Source organism: Bufo bufo, chromosome 10 (assembly GCF_905171765.1).
Source record: "Bufo bufo chromosome 10, aBufBuf1.1, whole genome shotgun sequence".
In the NCBI taxonomy this organism is placed as follows: domain Eukaryota; kingdom Metazoa; phylum Chordata; class Amphibia; order Anura; family Bufonidae; genus Bufo; species Bufo bufo.
Genome location: NC_053398.1, coordinates 25,916,929 through 25,937,560, shown reverse-complemented (window position 1 = coordinate 25,937,560; position 20,632 = coordinate 25,916,929). Strand labels below are relative to the sequence as shown.

General features: G+C 41.2%; 1 protein-coding gene across 3 annotated transcripts in view; it reads left to right on the top strand.

Moving 5' to 3' along the window:
* ELP4 (elongator acetyltransferase complex subunit 4) overlaps positions 1 to 20,415 on the top strand; it is a 261,945-nt gene extending 241,530 nt beyond the window's left edge. Inside the window, exon 10 of one of the 3 annotated variants that reach the window (XM_040409516.1) lies at positions 20,101 to 20,415. In XM_040409516.1, the coding sequence (XP_040265450.1) occupies positions 20,101 to 20,232 (132 nt within the window). In that variant the 3' untranslated portion in view covers positions 20,233 to 20,415. Of the gene's footprint in view, positions 1 to 7,618; positions 7,769 to 20,100 lie in introns of those variants that run through there. The other 2 variants (XM_040409515.1, XM_040409517.1) reach the window with 2 other exon arrangements.
* The last annotated feature ends 217 nt before the right edge of the window (positions 20,416 to 20,632 follow it).

Genomic DNA, 20,632 nt, shown 5'->3' with positions numbered 1-20,632 from the left:
CACTGCTAGGCGGAAGCTTCCGCCTAGCAGTGTTCCCGGTGACATCACTGGCACTAATGGGCAGGCTACGGCAGCGCTAAAGCCCGCCCATTAGTGCCATTGACATGACCGGGCTAACTGGTAGGCGTCTCCGCCTAGCTTACCCATGGAGAGCCCGGTACATCACCGGATCTCCAGAAAATGCCTGTGCCCTGCACAATTCAGCACAGGGCAAAGGAGAATTAATTGATCTGATGATCATGTCAGAGGGCCTGCCTGGGTGAAAGCGGTAATATGTCCAGGTTCAGCTCTGAATCTGGACAACCCCTTTAATGATAATATTCGACTGTAGAAAACCTTGCATAACCGATTCGTAGAAGTGTCTAGGCAGTGTGGGCACACAACAAAACTGAATGGCAATTTTTGAAAGTGGTAAAAAAAACCTATAAAACTATACTTCTTATTGTATTTCTCTAGTCTACTGCCTTTAGTGGTTCCTTTGAGAACCTCCCATGTTCCTCTGCCATTGATTTCACTCCATGTTGTGATTGTCGTGTAATCATTTGTCAACCAACGATTGACTTGAGTGGTCATGCAACATTACTATGGACCTATCAAAATGCGGATATTAGCAGTCAAGGAAGCAGAAGAGTTAAGTATATTGCAAACTATATTATTTTTCATTAGGTGTTTTCTTATTGTTAGAAGACTCCTTTTAAGGATGTTTTACATTTAAGTTGCAAAAATAGGATTGGGTGTAATTCAATCTCTATCCATGAAAAGGGGAGGAAAACTTTAAGATGAACACAATAAGCAAGCTACTTTATGTAATTTCTTATTCTATGTAAAGCGTTATAACTTTATCATTACAAATTGTGTTTCTGCTTCCAAGACTGATTTTATCCCATGGAGAACTGATTTTATTTAATTTTTTTTTGTGTTTCTTATCATATCTTCTATGACACTAATTATATTTTTTTTTGTTCAGGAGTCTCCAGCTTCTTTTATAGCACCCACCCCAGTCAGGACCAGCATCTTTGTTGTAAAATTAATTGCAGGACATATAGTATGACGCTAAAGAGGAACTAATGCTTTTGCTTTAAACAATAGATTCCCCTCTGAGCTGCGAATCTTTGATGCTTGTCTGCAAAATAAGGCTCTTAGGCCCCATATTTTTGACCTGCTAAACAAAACAAAGTAAAGACAGAGTGTGTAAGTGATGTGCATTGTGACTTTGCCGTGCCCTCGTCACTGTACCCTCATGGGGGGTAGGTTATCCATTGTAGCCCATAGATGTGATTAGGGAAGCTAACAGCGGCTAATGCTTGCTTACAACCCCATCTTGTCTGTTCACTGCTTCATGCTGAGGGCTTGTGTAAAGTTATAGCCAGGGCACCCAGGGCATCAATATCTACAATTAGCTCCCGCAATGTACAAGTGATGTTCACTATTGTCTAAATAAATCAGTAGGTTCATGTGTGTTTTGATGTAGATACAACTGTAGATGCAAACTATAAGGTCTCGACTTCAAGTGTTTTGTATTTATTTTTTATTTATTTAATGCACTTATATAGCACTACTATATTCCGCAGCGCTTTACAGACATTAGCTTCCAACTGTCCCCAATGGGGCTCACAATCTAAGGTCCCTATCAGTATGTCTTTAGAGTGTGGGAGGAAACCGGAGTACCCGGAGGAAACCCCCGCAAACACGGGGAGAACATACAAACTCCATGCAGATGTTGTCCTTGGTCGGATTCGAACCTAGGACTCCAGCGTTGCAAGGCACCAGTTGCTGCCCAGTTTCTCATCACAATGCAATGGTTTCATTGTACCAATAATTTTGTTTTTTCCAAATTTGAGACTTCTGTATGTACAGTATTTGTGACTGGAACTGTAGCGCCACCTTGATCCCACATTATGGTATACAAACAATTTAACTTCAATCATATAATTGATGCTGTTTTTCCAGATATTCTATGTATGATAACTCACTTCATTCCAGCTTACGAACGAACACAATATTTTAGCCTTCACAGTTCTGACCTGTAAAAGGATATTTTCAACGTGAGGATAACATCACCTAAAACATTTCTCCAATCTTGAATTCATTGCAACTTTTGATACGGAATCAAGCAGAACAAAGACTTAGATGTTAGGAGACCTGAAATTGTTCTATGTACAAGTTTTTGGTTGTTTAGTACCTTCTAGTTTGGAGATCTCCAAAAAGTTTTTTATGACCAATTTTAATCCTGAAATGTTGAAGGTCGCAATGTCATTTTCCAAAGTGAAGCCACTGATTCAACTTTGAAGCTCGTTGAAGAGATCAAAAAAGACCAGTGGAGGACTTCTCCTCAATCATCATTTCTTATCATGAAGCATGGCCAAAGGGTCATGGCAAGGCTCTTAGAAGACCTTGTTGGAATGGTATTATTGGATGGCAGTAGACTTTATCGTTCCTTATAATTCATCAATTTTCATACTGAAAGGAGCCAATGAATCCTCTATATGCTATAACCGTAAAGCTGTGTATCCAATTAGCAACAATATTTGGCTAACCCATTTCGGTTAGAGGTTTCTGTAATGTGCCAAAGCACCTGATAATGCCAGGTGAAATATTGCCTACACCAGAAGCAAGTACCACCAAATGTAATTCTCGACATGCCATGAAAGACGAGTGTATAAATGTATGATGCATCCACCTTAGGCAAGGTGGTGAATTGCCTTAAAGAGACCAGTCCTGTATGGAGACTTACTGGAAGTTTGCTACGGTATTGCATATTATTGGCAATGCTCCTTGGGAAAAGAATATGCATCCACAAAACAGTGATCCGTAACCATGACCAAAACAATGTGTGAACTCTTGGTGCAGACTCCTCTTGTTGGCTGCAGTGAAACGTGTACTTAATATAATTAATTTAAATCCATGGAGCTCATTAACTAAATCATTTTAAGGGTCAGTTTAGGCTTGGACATTAAATATTAATAAATATTCATTTAATGCTTTTGCACATGGAAAAAAAAATCATATGCCATCGGTACATGAATGGTGGTAATCCAGCTTTCGAGACACCCACTGGTCACTTAAATGGGGTTAACTTCAATGCAACACAAGGTGCCCACTAAAATAGATAAGCAGTGTATGTTAAAAATACGAATGGATGGCCACTTCGTTCTCATGATTGATGGGTAGTCCAAGTGGTCAGAACCTCACCAAGGAGATGTGGATGTCATATTCTTTTAGCCGCCCATTTTTTTGTAGACACTTTACAATGCTTAAAGGGGTTATCCAAGTTCTCAAAAAGCCCCCCCCGACCCCCATGTGCCGGGCCCCTCACAGGTTATATACTTACCCCGCTCCCGGCGCCGCTCCTAGTCCCTGCACCGCCGCTGCTGCTTCTATCTCTACATGGATGAAAACATTCGGGGGGAAAGGAGCAGCCAATGGCAGACGAGGACGAGCCTCCCTAGCATCCGTGTACAGAGAGAAGGAGCGGAGCGGGGAGCAGGGTAAGTATATTATCTGTGAGGGGCCCGGCACATGGGGGGGCTGTTTGAGAACTTGGATAACCTCTTTAAGTTTGAAGAGTCTCTAAAACAATATATTTGGCTAATGTCAAGTCCTCCCATTATTATGGCACAACAAAATTTTGACGCAATTTGCTTAGTACACGCCACCCCCACCCCCTCCATTTGGTCAAAATATTTCTTTTACTTTCCATTATATTTCTCCTCTGCAGCTAATCATTAATAGGTGATAAATAAATTAAGTCCATACCTGACACAATTGAATCTTGATAGTTTGTTGTTTTTATATCAACTCTCTAGGCAGCTGACCTCCATTTTGTTGAAGAACATACACTGGCATCTCCAACCGCACTAAACATCATTTAGATTCAAAAACTCACTTTCTCCCCATTTTTATTACTATTATTATTTAATATTACATTCATAGTGACACATAAGGCATGAAACAGTCGGGGAACTTGCTCAATAAGTGGGATTTTTTAATGATAGTAATTTTTCTCTCTGTGTTTTGTGCTTCACTGGTTATGAATGCAGAGATTGTATTTTTCCCGAGCTGATATAGTTGTCATGTTTACATCAAATTTTAATTATCGGCCCTTTTGACACAAAGAATAGAAAAGAATCCATACTTTACACTAAATGATAAGAGATAGGAATGCTGGTGTAATTGATAGTTTTAGGTATTTTTGGGATATTGAAGCTTTGACTTTTGCAGGTGTTGAATTAATGAAATGATAACAGCCCCCCCTTCCCCCCTACAAAATTTTGTTTGCTTAAGTGCCTAATATAATTGCTTGATTTCAGTTGTACTTCTCAAGAAAGTTTTCTACAAGTTTGCAAGTTATTTTTATTGATAGACTTTTGTGAAGTGGCTGCAATGAAACTTTTTATACTGATCACATGGATGTTAAAGAACAAGTGGAAAAAACTTGTTCACTGTGTAATGCCGGGGCTCAGAGAGCGGTGCATAGCGCAGCGATTCAAACTAGGCATAATACAGGGTATTACATTTTCCTGGATTTGTTCCTTTAATAGAAAGTTACTGTTTTAGTATTTAGTTATCAATTTTGGTCTTCACTGGTAACGATTATCCCTTAAAGGGATTGCCTGATGGCCAAACCAATTTTAGTTCTGGCTGGAAAGTGTCACTCCTTTTTACAGCCGCCCCGTTGCAGCACAGCGGCCCCGGCAGACCGGAAGTGTGATGCCCTGTCCATGGTCATGTGCACACTGCAACTATTCACTGGCCCCAGTAGTGGTGTGTCCCCAAGCAGCATGTGACCACTTGGTTCCTGTGGTCATGTGCTGCTTCGAGACACAAGGCCAGTAAATGGCTGTAGCAGTGCAAGTGATCATAGATGGGAGCTGCCAGGGACCAGAAGGAGCATAGATGGGTGCCTCGGCACTGGAACAGAACAGCAGTGAATAAGCCAGTGATTTATTATTATTTTTTTTTGGTTAAACATTTTTTTAGCCATAACCGAAATTAGTATTGGAATTTGAAAACCCCCTAAGCTGCCCATAGACTTAAGAAGATGAATTTAGCCCATTTTTTGCCATCTGTCAACACCTTTTTATGACACAAACAGGCATGAACAACAAAAGCAGATATCTGTTGGAAAGTTGACCTGTTATGTTGACATTTTTGAGTCGTTGTTAAGAATAGTTGTTGCCACTATTTGAAAGTCTTAAATCCCTAACAATAAATGTATACCCTGTCAATGACGTTCACAGACAAGCCATTTAGAAAACCTTTCTGGCTTAAATTAAGACTTTTTTCTACGCCTAAAACACGCCCACACCACGCCCCCTTTTTTAGACCTGGCATGAGCAGGGAAAAGTCACAGATTGTGGCGCAAATAACCTCAATCTGTGACAGATATACGCCATATGATTTAGTAAGTGACACCTTAGTTCTTATTAACTAGAATTTTATAGTCATTTGTGTCCTTCTATTACATAGAGTAGCAACGTAGGTGTTATCAAGCTTTAGGGATGCACTCGTGAGTAGTTCTTCCCATCACCAAGGAAAAGATAGATGTTATCGTATGGTGATACAGTTGAAACCAGAAAGCCCCCCCCCCCACACACACACACACATGCACACACACACACCAGATTACATCATTGCAGTACTTAAACCTTAAAATACAAACTCCAAAAAGGAAAAGGATTGCCTTTGGAACCATGCCAGTCATTGCTTTTTGTCCCTGTGACTAATTCCAGAATTCTATAGAAGTCTAAAATTCAAGAACTATTTGTTTCTGGCTTGTTAGCAACCATCCGTCCAATATACATGGAATCCATGACTCACTTGGGGGTAGGTCTTTGGTAAAAATATTCCAGGTGGTAAGTACAGTTATTGTGTAGGGAATAAAAACGAAACTATCAAAAACAGCACCAGCACCCGTGTTAAAATGGTTGCTCCACTCTATTCCAGATATGGATATGCTTACTGATAGCATTAATGGAGAAAATTGTCAAGGTTGATTCAGGACATTGCATTGCAGTCTCTTATAAGGTGTGGGTATTTTTAACTGTTATTGGTTTACCTTTTTAAAATACTTCTCCTTAAAGAGGTCTCTGCCAGGAGAGAGCAGGAGAATCAGAAAAGATTCATATATATCTTTGTTGGAAAAGATTTAGCAGAACTTTAAAACTTATTGAAGACTTTTCTGTGCGTCCAGTGGGTGGTCCTAATTGGTGATTGACTTCTAGCTCTGTATGCTTTATGGCTCATTATATGCCCCTCAGGAGCACTGAATAATGCCCAAATGCGTTGAATGTGCACTCCAATCTGCAGGCATCGTGTTATAGAGCAGAAGGAACTGAGCAGCTTGATATATAGTTTTTTGGGGGGAAAAATCTTTATAACTTGTACTTTATTGATCTAAACATCTGCTTTTTCTGACCTAAGGAGTCCAGTGGATTGTCCTACTCAACTGTCTTGGTATAATCATGCATACAGAGTAAGCTGTCACTCACTGATTAGGACCACCCCCTGGACTCCCAAGAAAAAGGATCGGTAATTTTCATGTTCTACTAAATCTTTTCCCATAAATCTACATAGCAATCTTCTCCTGCCCTGTAGCATGCATCTGGCAGATCAGACTTCTTTTAAGGAGGTGTATTTTAAAAATGTTAACAAAACACATTTTCCCACACCTGATAAGAGACTTATGTAAAAACGTGCAAACACATAGGGTTAATGCGGGACCTTTCAAGTGATTTTATCGTATTCTAGGTTCACTGACACCATTACTGTTTTGAACGGCTAAGACGTCTGAAGTGGGTGCTTGAGTACTTGAAAGCTACAAGAGGCCCGTGTTGAATCTAAGCAAAAGAAAAAATAATATATTGAATTTTTTATCCCCTTAAAGTGCCAGGGATTGGACATTTACACAACCTTATTAAGGCAAGTGTTTAGGGCCGATACTTTTGCATTACTTCAAAGAGGTCTCACCAGGGAAGATGAAATGTTAGCTTTTCACCCCACCCCCCACTTCCAAATCCTCTTCCATCCTTCGAAATTACTGTTGACTAACAAGTTGTGTCTCTTTTCTCTGAGGCCCTGGGTGCAAAACAAGTACTTGAGAAGAGAGGGACATTTATGTTGTAGCCTGTGATCCCTACTCAACCAGAAAGAGACTGCATGTGGAGGGAGCCCTCTTGCAGCATTCCACATTTTTAATGAGCTGCCTTGCAAAGGGTACCGGCTTCCCCCTCTTTTTTTTTTTTAAGCTTTAACTGAAAAAAAGGATTTGTCCTCATTAAGAAGGGAATGCTGTGGAGTCATAGTTAAAGGTGTTCTTCGACAACTCTGTAATCACCTTTGAACTAAAAGACCAAATACTACACCAGGGGTTAAATAGTTTTCAGATTTTTGGGCAGGTGGGAAAAAAATTATATTTTTGAATTGGTACTTTTTGTATTAGTAAAAGGAAAAGGAATAAAAAAGGCTGAATGGGTTAAGTTCCTTTAAGTAATTCCTTTTGTACTCAGCTTCTCAAACAATGGCAAAGTTGAGTATATCATGTCATGTCTCACTTAGGTAGTAACCAAGCATCTTGGTGTGCAGTACAATATTGCGATAATGTCTATTTTATACCTAGGTGGACAAACACAATCAAAGGCTGGTCACTTATTGTTCCGACCCTGTTTGAAATAGTCTCAGAGTACATCGCTTCTGCCAAAGCCGTCTGTGTACGCTCAAGAAGACAAGCTTTTCAAAGTCTATGGCAGTTCGGTATAATCTAATGGTTCACTTACACCTCCCTTACTTAACAGTGTCATGGAAAGTAAGGATCCGGCCATTCATAATTTACATGTCATTTGCTGCTTCATATTGTGTGAAATTTAATTACACAGCTTAAATCGTAGCCAGTCCTCGTTTGTCTCAGAGAGTGCTCACAATAAGGCATTGATCTGAGTCCAGCATTCACTCGTAGTCTGTCTTTTATCAAATCACCTTCTGGTGCGGCCATCAAGACTGGCCAGTTGTTCTTTTCACTCCATTGTAAGGAAAATGAGAGAATTTGACCCCCATTTTCATTTAAAAATCCAGGGCATCATATAAAGGCTGCAGCTTGAAAAGATTTTATTCAGCGCGCTATCACAATAGAATATACAGATAAATTTTCTGAAGGTGATTACAGAGGCTGCCCGGGTCCCTCTCGCCCTGTAATAGTTTTTATACAACGCCTATTGAGTCCCGAGAAAAATAAAATACTAAAACTCCCCACAGGTGTCGTTTTTATTATTTTTTCAACAAACACTTCTGGTCGAGGGGGAACCCCTGATCTACAGCTACAAATTACTAATCATGTGCATTATTCAGCGTTTTAGTCCATTTCTGAAACTTTCCCTTTAAATCAAAAGGGCCGCTTTTTGGTAATTGCTGGCTGCTAAGCCTCCTGATGAGAGACTCATATAAGAATAATCCTCCTGACGACTCTTACTGGCTTCCATCCCACTCCTTGGCAAAACACTGAGACTGAATTAAGAGGATGAAGAGGATAATTATTAGATTCAGGAACAGTTTCCCAGCAAAATCTGTTTTTATTCACCGCCATGAAAAACTGTTTATGGTTTTGGAAATACTCTGTTATGGTAATAGGAAGGAACCAACTTGTGACCTCATTTTACAATTTTAATGCTGGCTCAAAGGATGGCAAATGACTCTACCTCCGAAGGAACTTATAAAGTCGTTTCGTTTTTTTGGAAGATGCTTGTCCTTTACTTAGTTTCTACTCATAGACGTATGTTTTTGAAGAAGTTGGAGAATTGGGCTTGCGTTAAAGAACAGGCTGCACTTTCTTAGATGTTGGACTTCCATTCCCATGATTTACTATTTCAGTCTCGTTCCTATAAAAGTGCATTAGGGAGCTGCATTTTACGGCAAAGGTTTACATAAGAAGTAGCAAACAAAAGGGCCATCATTAAGAATTCAAATTTGTTGGTCTGGAACCATCTCTAAGGTGTCTAAGAGCTTAAGTCATTATTTCCTGATGGGTGGGGTCCCTTAGTTCTCAGGATCGGCAGGGATCCCAAACTTCAAACTCCCGCCAGTCATAATGTTACGTCATATCCTGGTGATATCCTAGCAGTAGCTTTTGCAAAAATACTAGCTTATCCTCCGAACTGTAAAGTTTTGAACTTTCTGAAAGATGTCTATTTTAGGAAGAGTTTTTTCACATTTATTTTACTCACTTATATAGCGCTGATATATTTCGCAGTGCTTTACAGACATTATCATCACTTGCTGCCCCCTCACAATCTAAGTTCTCTATCAGTATGTCTTTGTAGTGTGGGAGGACACCAGAGTACCCAGAGGAAACCCATGCAAGCACGGAGAGAACATGCAAACTTATATGCAGATGCTTTACTTGGTCCTTGGACTCCAGCGCTGCAAGGCATCAATGCTAACCACTGAGCCACTGTGCTGCTTTTGGAACAGAATTGGGGGCAAAACTATAAGTAATGCAGACGTTGTGGCCTCACTAATCTGAGATAGCATCTCTCTGCCATATGAAGAGACCAGCGATACCAATGATGGAAGATAAGTGGGGGGAGACCTAACAAACTTTGCATGATTCCTATAGGAATCATGATGTCTCTGAATAGATGTAGCTGTAGAATGTTCACAGTGTTGATTGTGAGATATTTTCTCCAGTAGAGGACCAAGGAAAACGTTTTACCACTCTTAGAAAATTTGTACATCTTTTGAAGATTGATCATTTAGTTTTTTTTTCTGGATCAACGTAAGTTTGTAGCTTGACATGTGGAACTTTTTTTTTTAACTGTGCAGTCATGTGTCTCAAAAAATTGGCATTCAGATTCTAGCTGTCATTTTTGAAAACAAGAATGCGATTGTCAAAGTTTTTTGCTTGGCTCATATCATGCAGCCAGGTCCATATCATACCTCCACAGAGATGGACAACGTAAAGGATAAGTTCACTATACATATACAGATTATCAAGCCAGTCATTCACATTAGATAAATAATTAATGACCATCAAATGCACTTCTTGACTTTCTCCCAATGGCAGATATTGGGTGAAGGAAGGAATTGTTAATCATGTTGGGTTTTAACTGGCTTGATCCTTTTGGCCTATAGGGAGATTCAGCTAGCACCAAAGTAGTTTGACAGCAACTTAAGGCTTTTACATAGGGATTGTAGCAATTATTGGGAACCAGCTTTCATGGAACACTCATTCCTCATAATTATCCCCTGTAAATTTCCCACCAATCACCCAATGAATGACCAACCGTCACATATAATTATGATTTGTCAGCAACATATTGCCGTGTCTAAACAAAGATTCTCTGCTGACAAACAGTAAAGGCCCCTTTACACTGGTCAATTGAGCAAACGATTGTCGGGAAGGAAGCGTACCTTCACGGCAATTGTCTGCTGGTCAGTGAAGGAGAACGCTGCATGTATATAAGGGAACTCCTCCACAGTATGAAGATGAGCTATCGCTAATGCTATCTCTCGATCCCATACTGAATCATTGTTTGCTGGCAGCAGAGTTAATACGGCATGATCTGCTGCCGGCAAATGATGATTAGCGATTGTTAGCGATTATCTGCCCGATGCTCGAGCAATGCAAAGGGGTCTTATGTCTGTATGGGGAGGAATGATCTCACTAGCAATCACTGTTCACCATAGGGAAGGGATGATTGCTGTATGGAAATGCAGCTCTCCCTCTGCTAAACGAAAGGCAGTTATTAACAACAAACGGTTTGTTCTCAATGACTGCCTGTCAGTTGGCCCATGTAAAGGGATCGCTACTTCCATCTCTCCATGCATGGAGGATTAGCTGTGCGACAAACACGTGTTTTAGCAACAGCTATCAAAAGGGTATGGCCAGTTTAGCCATCCCTGTAATGTACTTGTTACATGGCTCGTTGGGTCCTGTGATAACTCTTTAGCCATGCCTATTGATTTGTTAAGCAATGCAGGCAAAGGGTCACTGTGTTGACAGAGACAAGAGGTGCACCATAGGGTAAATTCGTCCAAAGGAAAAAAATGTTACTCCAAGAAAATGGAGGATAACCTTATATGGTTGTGCTGGAATAGGCACAACGCTATTGTAGGCTTGTTTAAATGCAAATCCTAGGTGTCAGGTATGCTGCCAAGGTGGATTGCCTTGAGGCAGAGGTGCCCAAACTCCTAAAAGGACAAATACAACTTCAGATTTGTTCACCTTTTCTGGCGCAAGAAAACATAAACAACCGGCATAGGAAAGGATCTTCTTCTTTTATTTTCTTAGTTAGGGTACTTTCACACTAGCGGCAGGACGGATCCGACAGGCTGTTCACCCTGTCGGATCCGTCCTGACGCTATTTCGCCGTGCCGCCGGACCACCGCTCCGTCCCCATTGACTATAACGGGGACGGGGGCGCAGCACGGCAGTGCACGGCGAAAGGCCGCCGGACTAAAAGTACTGCATGTCCGACTTTTTAGTTCGGCGGTCTCTCACCGCGAACTGCCGTGCTGCGCCGGAGCTCCGCCCCCGTCCCCATTATAGTCAATGGGGGCGGTCCGGCAGCACGGCAAAATAGCGGCAGGACGGATCCGACAGGGTGAACAGCCTGTCGGATCCGTCCTGCCGCTAGTGTGAAAGTACCCTTAAATAAAATGAAATGCATATAAAAAACAATGTGTTTCGGGGATTCAGCAGGTCCCCTTCATCAGATCAGGATTGTATACAAAACAATATATGGATTTTGGATATATATACCCTTGTGCAGAAGGCGCCAAAATTAAAGGGGGGGTGTCCATGTGGGAAAAGAAAATGGTCCATTTGAAAGATTGATGGTAAAATGAAAGATATCATATAATAAAATACAATGATAAAAGAGGAACTTCATAAGTGTGAGGAATCTCTAATAATATAAAAAAAGATATAAAACCTTAATTAAAGATCGCGAACCTCATATCCGACGCTACACTCATGGGATCACTTATCAGGGAGGAGTGTAGCTTAATCTCAATGTAAGGGACTCAGGGAGGCCAGGAAGAGCCCCGAGGAGATCGTAACTACAAATGTCCCACCCCTCAGAGCCAACAGTACACTGGCTGAGGAGACAGAGCTTAGCCAAGGGATGGGACTTAGTCTTTTTTTCCTGTTGCCTACAGAGCATAGGGGGGAGGCACCTGAAAGGTTGTCTCACAGGACAGTGGAGAGTAAGAGGGGGTGGATGATCTTGAGGAACACACAGAGAAGGGTTATTCATATACTTCTCACATTTAATTGTAATATGAAGCTAAATATGATCAAAGGGAAGGAGGAGATTAATGGATGAATTGCTGAGATTTGTCTTAGTGGCAGTGCTGCATGGCGGGGATAAAATGCAAAGAGGTATCTCCCAAGGAAAGAACTATCTCACTAGCACAACCTTTTGGAAATGTATTCCTTTTGAGTCAAAGTCTGACTTTTTAGCAAGCCTTGGGACATGACGAAGAAAAATAGCCAAGCCAAATATCCATCAGCAGACAGCCTTTTAGTATAAAGCTGGCTGGACCACTTCATACAACAATCAACTACCTTTTGTGTCGCCCCCACTTCCTCATAAATTGTAGGCTCTTGTGAGCAGGACCCTCACTTCTAGTGTTTCAGTTGTACATTAGCAGGTAACTTTGTGATGTCTTTTGTTTTGTACATGAACCCTCTGAATTGTAAAGCGATGCGGAATATGGTGGCGCTATATAAACAAAGATTATTATTATTATATGTACATGTATATAAAGTTTATTTTATAGACATTGGTTGTGGAATCACTGTGCCAGCTAACCAGTTTGACTTCGGGTTAGTCCTGAGGGTGTTATACCAGAGGTCCCCTGGTTTTCACCCTTTAACCCCTATACAGGAATCTGGACTTTGCTGCAGCGGAGCCACCAGGCTGCTACCTCATTGAATAGTCTTGGAGTAGTTGGCATCAGAGTCTCCAGTGCAACGCATCGGAGGCACAGGCAAAACACACAGACAGAACCTGGTGGAAAATTGGCTGGCAGAGTACATGCAAGACCAAGAGACCACAGACTGAACAAGACAAGGTCAGGACACAGAATACATATAAATTCATTGAACAGATACTGGGGAATGTCAATTGGAACCTAGGTCAGAATTCAGACCCAGAACTAGTAAAGAGAATCTGAACAAATATAAACAGGACTAGGAGAAACTAGGCAGACAGAACTTGTTGCACAACCAGGGGCAGGACAAATAAACACATAAGACAAATAGGTGCACACACAGACCCAGGGAAAGTTAACTCTAGCACGTTAACTCGAGATACAAGGCAAAATGGCACCAATTCACACCCTGTGGCAACACTAGCATACATGAAACTCCATTGAACACAACGGCCCAAATCCAAACCCACAAGAAGCCGGGATCTGTGCTCACAGAACAGTAGCAACAAGTGAAATATTGTAACAGTTTATACATCCCATAAAAAGTCCATTCACAAGTCATGTGTACAAGCAGGTTGTTTACTGTATAGACAGAAAAACAGGGCGCACCATAGTGTAAAAACGTTTGGGAATTGAAATAAACTTCAATTTTTGGGGGCTCACCTTAAGGGGTTGTGCATATATAGGCACAACACTACTGTAGACGTGTCGGAGATAAATTCAATCCCCAATTTGAAAGGTAGGTATGCAGCCACGGATGCAGGTGTCCTCAGATGAGCGTGCCAAGGCCCACACAAAGGATTAGTATAAAGTGGAAGGAAGGAGCATCCCTCGGCGCAAGAAACCAACCAGATGTGAATGCTGAATCTTCAAAAGTATTTATTGCAAACACACTACGCGTTTCGGGGATAAAATCCCCTTCATCAGGTGAAAAATGTTGCATAACAATTGAACAAACATGCTGGATATATATACACACACAAATGGTCACATGCAAGTAAGGTCAGAGGGAAGGTGGGCGTTACCCCAAAACCTCCCCAAACTAGGGTCATAGGAACAAATGTGCAAAATAATAAAGTGAGGCATATGCATATATCCACTGCCACATTGGGCTTACAGGCTATACACATAAAAGTATTTTGATACATGACATACACAATGATCGCTTTTAGGTTGAGTCCATCGCTAATGGGGGAAGAACTACATCACCCAGGGTCACATGATCGTCGTTCCGATCATGTGACCTGTGATGCAGACTGTTGCTAGGCGACGTGATGCTTCCGGGCCGGCGTGAAGGGAGGCTCGGCACTCGAAGGAGTCAGACGTCACGCTGCCTCCATGGGGCCGTCTGCAGTGCTATGGAGAGGTGCTTAAGCTGGTTTTAGCAGTCCTATGTGCAAGAACGGCATGTGACAGCTAGTGACGTACTGTTCTAGCACATGTGACCACTGCAGCCAAGCGCCAAGCCAGGAAGCGACCAGGAACAGTGGGACAGTGGACAGATGATTATTTCTGACCATTGGAGTTGGTGGCTTTTAGGGTGGACAACCTCTTTAAAGTCATACATTCTAAAACTTCTGTTGTTTTGTCCACCCCAGGCATATTTTTTTCAGCTTTATGTTATATCTTCATTTACACCTCTAGGTCTCTTCATTCCATGGTTCGAGAATATTTTTTAACTGATTTCTGTGGTTTCTTTGCACCCTTCCGTCCCTCGCTCTGCTCTCTTTTTCCTCCCTGTTATTCTCCTGCTGCGGTCTCAGCTGTCATATCTGAACAAGGCATTTTTGAGCCCGGGGCAAGCCACACATTTGCTCCATTTTCCCATTTTTTCATTCCTGCACAAAACACATTTTCTGCTGCACTGCACACGAACTGAGTGAAAATATGAGAGGTAAAGTACAGTAAACCTCACTGCCCTAATTATTTGGACTGCATGCTAAGAGATAGGACTCACAAAGGTTGCATTATGGAGGATCTTGGTTGTAAATTAAATTTTCAAGTTTTATTAGAATTTACCTCAAATATTTAAACTTAATTTCTTGTATATTTATTTTTTCTCTTTTCATTTTGCATTCTGAGTGAACCTCTTAACTATGTGTTACTTTGAATTTAATATATCGGACATGAGTGAGGAAGTACATAGAGATTATTCTACAACAGGTCAAGTATATCCTTTCTGTCCTCAAAACAGCCAAACTGGTAGCCAAGCTAATATGAACCATTTAACCTACCTTACTTTTGGGTGTGATTTTTGTAGAAATGACACCAGATATTGATGAAATGGGAAACTATTGTCTTTCCAAACTTGAGAAACCTGTATATTGCAAAATGGATCTAGGCACTCTTCATGTATTGGTCCCCTTTTCATATGGAGGACCAGGGGAGTCCAAGCTCATGAAGAATATTGATGTGGACTTGCATGTCTAAAAGATAACTCTTAGCTGGGCTTCCTCTAGTAGAGAAGCCCTTGAACAGTCATCCGAGTGACAGATCCTGTTTCCTTTGACATCTATACGGAGCCTTGGTGAAAATGTTAAACTGGTAGTTGCCAAAATGGCGGAACTCCACTAAGTTCCAAGTGGTGGACTAGCATGCACACTTTTGATTCCATACAAGTAAAATACTTAAATTAAAAAGGAGTTTACTCAACTCAACAGGGTTACTAATTTGGTACCAGAACTTAGAAGTCATTAATCGCTCATTTCCCCTTCAGTGGCTGTTACGGGGAACATGTGGCCATGCCAAGGAATGGCTGTTGACCTAAACATGGACTACCGGATAAATCAGAGAGAAAGAGACACTTTTCGTTAGTGACTCTCCGCCCCCTGGCTCTTGAGAGGGTGCCGGAGGACTCCTTCCACATGACAGCCATATGCCCTGACATAGCATTTGGAAAGAGTTTTTGAGATGAGATAACCTCTCTATCACACACTAATGGTCTTCTCAAATAGCTTTTTACACCCCCTTTTTACAAGTATCGGATGGATTTGTGTGCGCAATTCTAGCTGGAATATCATTTTGCATTTGTGTCTTGTGCCTTGTTTACTGGCTCATGATCTATTAGAGATCGGATACCCTGTTATTCTAAAAAATATATATTTACAGTGCTATCCATCTCCAGCAGCCGGACAGTGTAGCGACACTTACTTTGACAGTCTGCTGTTGCATGGGTTTCCATGGCAACTGTCCATTTCTGTGCATTCTTCCTACTTATTACCCATCACCGCCAATTTAAACTTGCAGTCACATCACGGGACTATGGATTGTTCAGTAAACTATCCCCAAAATGAAGAGGGGGGTAATATAATATTAAGTCAGACCTACAGAATGTGAAAGATTAAATGTGTATATTTTTTTCATTTTGATAAATGTTTTGTTCATTTTTTTTAATCATGTCTAAAGGTATGTTTGAGGGTTAAATATATTAGAGTACAGACTAAAATTGCAGTGGACCAGACAGAACAATACATGAAGAGGTATATACTGGTGCATAGTGACTATATTATGCAAACCAATATAGGTAACCGACAAACAGGTCTATGAGTTTAAATGAAGATTTTGATCGAGTGAAGATTTTAGAGTTGAATGTTGCCCTACAGCCTTGTGCCTAACACTTACTGAGTGGTTGAGATGAGGCACTCAATTCATATCAAGCAGTTTTTTATCACTAAAGGAATATATGAAAGCTGCAGCGTATATTGTCTTACAGTCAGATTTATGGAGGGTGCACTGTCTATGCCTACAGCATCTACATTGAGAGACAGGGAGACAGTGCTGTCTGTGCCTATGTGATTTACATGTTGAGAGAAATTGTATTATCTGTGCCTACATAATGTACAAGGGGGTCAGAAAGGCAGTAGTGTCATTGCCCACATCCTTTACAAGGGGTGTCAAAAGGAAAGTACTATCTGTCCCTATATTATTTTCTGCTTGAGACAGAAGCAGTAATATCTATACTTGCATTATTTTCAAGGAGAGATAGAGGCAGTACTATCTGTACCTGCATCATTTTCAAGGAGAGACAGAGGCAGTACTACCTGTGCCTACATAATTTACAAGGGGAGTAAAAAAAAAAAAAGCACTATCTGCGCCTATATTATTTTTTGCTAGAGACAGAGGTAGTACTATCTATACTTGCATTATTTTCAAGGAGAGATAGAGGCAGTATTATCTGTGCCTACATCATTTTCAGCTAGAGACAGAGGTAGTACTATCAATGCCAACATCACATTCAAAGAGAGACAGAGGCAGCACTATCTATATTTGCATCATTTTCAAGAAGAGACAGAGGCAGTACTATCTGTACCTGCATTATTTTCAAGGAACGACAGAGGTAGTACTATCCGTGCCTACATAATTTTCAGTTGGAGACAAAGGTAGTACTATCTGTGAGACAGGTAGCCAGTACTGTTTCAAAGAGAGACAGATTATGTAGCAGTACTGTTTGTACCTACATAATTGTCAAGGAGAGACAGAGGTCATTCTATCTGAGCCTACATAATTTTCAAGGAGATACTGAGGTAGTACTATCTGTACCTACATAATTTTAAAGTAGAGACGGGCACTTTCTGTTCTTACATCATTTTCACGGAGAAACAGGAGCCATTTTCATGGAGATACAGAGGCAGTACAATCTGTGCTTACATCATTTTCAGCTAGAGAAAGGCAGTACTATCTGTGCATACATCATTTTTAAAGCGAGACAGAAGCAGTACTATCCATGCCTACATGATTTTCATGAAGAGACCGAGGCAGTACTATCTGTGCCTGTATCACCCGATTGTACATAGATCATAATTTGGCCACCACAGAATTGTAGCGTGCTGTCATATATGAGCTATACACCTCATGTAGAACATTAAAGGTATTTTCCAGTAGTAATTATATTTTATGTAATGCCCGCAGCCTGCTTCCTGAAAAACAGAAGGTTCTTACTTACCTGCTCTACACCGTTCTAGTCCTCCGCTGTCTCCATCTTCAGTTTATACCTGCCGGCCATGGCATGGTCACATGCACCGCTCCAGCAATGACTGGCTTCAGCGGTATCATGTTTCTTGGGACACATGACCTTCTGAAGCCAGTCATTGGCTGGTGCGGTGCATGTGACCGTGCCCATGACCAGCCGTATGTAATCAGTGCAGAGACCAGAAGATGGAGACAGCGGAGGACCGGAGCAGTGTGGAGCAGATAAGTATGAATCTTCTTTCTCAGGAAGCAGGCTATGGGCATTACATAAAATATAATTATTAATGGGAAAACCATTTAAGTGTCTTATACCAAATTCATTTGTGCACCCTAGTATTTGGAGGTAAATACATGACCTAAAATACATTTCTATTTGATATCTTTCTGGGTGCACACTAAAAATAACATGGGAAACTTCACAGTTTCCAGTCTACATTCAATCCCTTAAAGGAGTTGTGCCAGAATGTGTGGGGGGGGGGGGGTAGCTGGCAAACTCCCCCGCACCACCACTTTGCCAGACCTGTAAAGGAAAGATGACTAAGTCTACTTTCACACTCGCGTTTTGGCTTTCCGTTTGCGAGATCTGTTCAGGGCTCTCACAAGCGCTCCAAAATGGATCAGTTTTGCTCTAATGCATTCTGAATGGAAAAGGATCCGCTCAGAATCCATCAGTTTGCCTCCGTTCTGTCTCCATTCCGCTTTGGAGACAGACACCAAAAAGCTGCCTGCAGCGTTTTGGTGTCCATCTAATGAAACTGAGCCAAACGGATCCGTCCTGGCACACAATGTAAGTCAATGGGGAGGGATCCGTTTTCACGGACACAATCTGGCACGATAGAAAACGGATCCGTCTTGAACACCATTGAAAGTCAATGGAGGACGGATCCGTCTTGGCTATGTTAAAGATAATACAAACGGATCCGTTCTGAACGGATGCAGACGGATGTACTATCTGAACGGATCCGCACAAAACGCGAGTGTGAAAGTAGCCTTAACTGCTTCTGGATGCCAACACCCGGTTACTTCTCCTTCGGGCTAGCGATGCTCAGCTGGACTCCCGCGATGTTAACATACGGTTTGACATCACCGCAGCAAATCATGCCGGTGCGGAGACTGGATCCCCTTGCATAATGTGACAATCTGTCATGACGTAAGGAGAGCCGGTCATCGTTGTGGAAGCGGCGATGTCAAAGTATGCTCCCCCTCCCCCCCTTCTTTCACAACCCCTTTAAAATGCTTGATTACAGGATATTGTAATTACATATTATCACGAGTATCACGCTAAAGGATTTTGAATTTAAAAAATATATAATTTACATGGTGAGTATGAGATCTGGCATTTTCGGTTTGTGAATATTACATTTATCTGTTCTGGATTCTTGTTTCATACAATTAAAACCCTTCTAGTGTGACAGTTGTTTAATTCACTATGTAGGTCTCCTCCTCAATCATGCTGGCTGTTTCCATCTAATAATCTCGAGCTCTAACAGCTGTCGTGTCAGTAACAGTGTTCATTATATATCTAAATATTGCATTTACTGGAAGTATTGCTCAGATAATATGACAAAACTTGGCGGTGGTCACAGGCAACAAATATTTGCTGATTTATTTAGGTGTTTGGCATAAAATTTGGGGATTTCCGTATTTCGGACCTCCATCAATCAGCCGAAGTGGAGAGCGGTTCTCTAGTTCATCAATATGATTGAATCTCCATGTTTCTATATGGAGGTCTAGTGGCATATGTCCACACATGGCTGGGGTGTAGATTATTATGTGATAATATGATTTACCTTTACAGTGGGACCTTTATAGGACTATGTACAGATTTTTGACGTGAGATGTTCAGCTTGAGAAAACATTTTGAAGTGTTATATTTTTTTTTATATTGCAACACTCATCTTGAGTATATCTGGAGTCAAGAGGAATGAAGAGGAAGGATACATTCAGTAGTATATGCGAGGTCGACATATTGAGTAAAATCTCACCATTTAGTAGTCCCTCATTGAAATGAACATCGGAACCCCCCCCCCCCCCCCACCCACCCCAATGTGAAAATTGTATTTCAAAAAATGGTTTAGGAGAGATTCAGAGATATTTATGCAGCATGTTAAACTAAATGACTAACAAGGTAGACGGGAGAGCTACTTCAAATAAACATTTAATAATGGTTGTGTTCTGTTATTTTCATTCCCATTCCTTCCGCAGAGACTACATTTGCCTCCAGACTTGTCAGACACAGTGAGTCGTTCAAGCAAACAGGATCTGGCAGGGTCGACCAAACTGCTGAGCTCAGGATGTGGCTCTGCCGCCGCAGGCAAGAAGCACCTGGACTTCTAGTGATTTCTACTAAGCAGATATGTTCACAAACCCTGGCGCCCAAATGGGGCACCATCATCATCAACATTATGCATTTTTATATAACTATTAAAATAGTATTCGCATAACTGGCCTGAGTCTCTCTTTTAAGAGTTACAAGAATATGTAAGAGGTTTGTATATTATTTTTTTATCATCATTTTATTTTTATATACACACCAAGAAGTTGTTGGAATAGAATGAATGTAATGATGCTATATGTAAGTGATTATAATATTAGAGTCAAAGGATACGTTTATTGGGCCACCTAGGCTTTAGGACCCTGTTGGGCCACCTAGATACAAGACGAGGTACAGTTGGGTATGGAGGCATACAGGTTCTCCTACGGCACATTTGCCCACAGATGTTGCAGATGGGCCTGT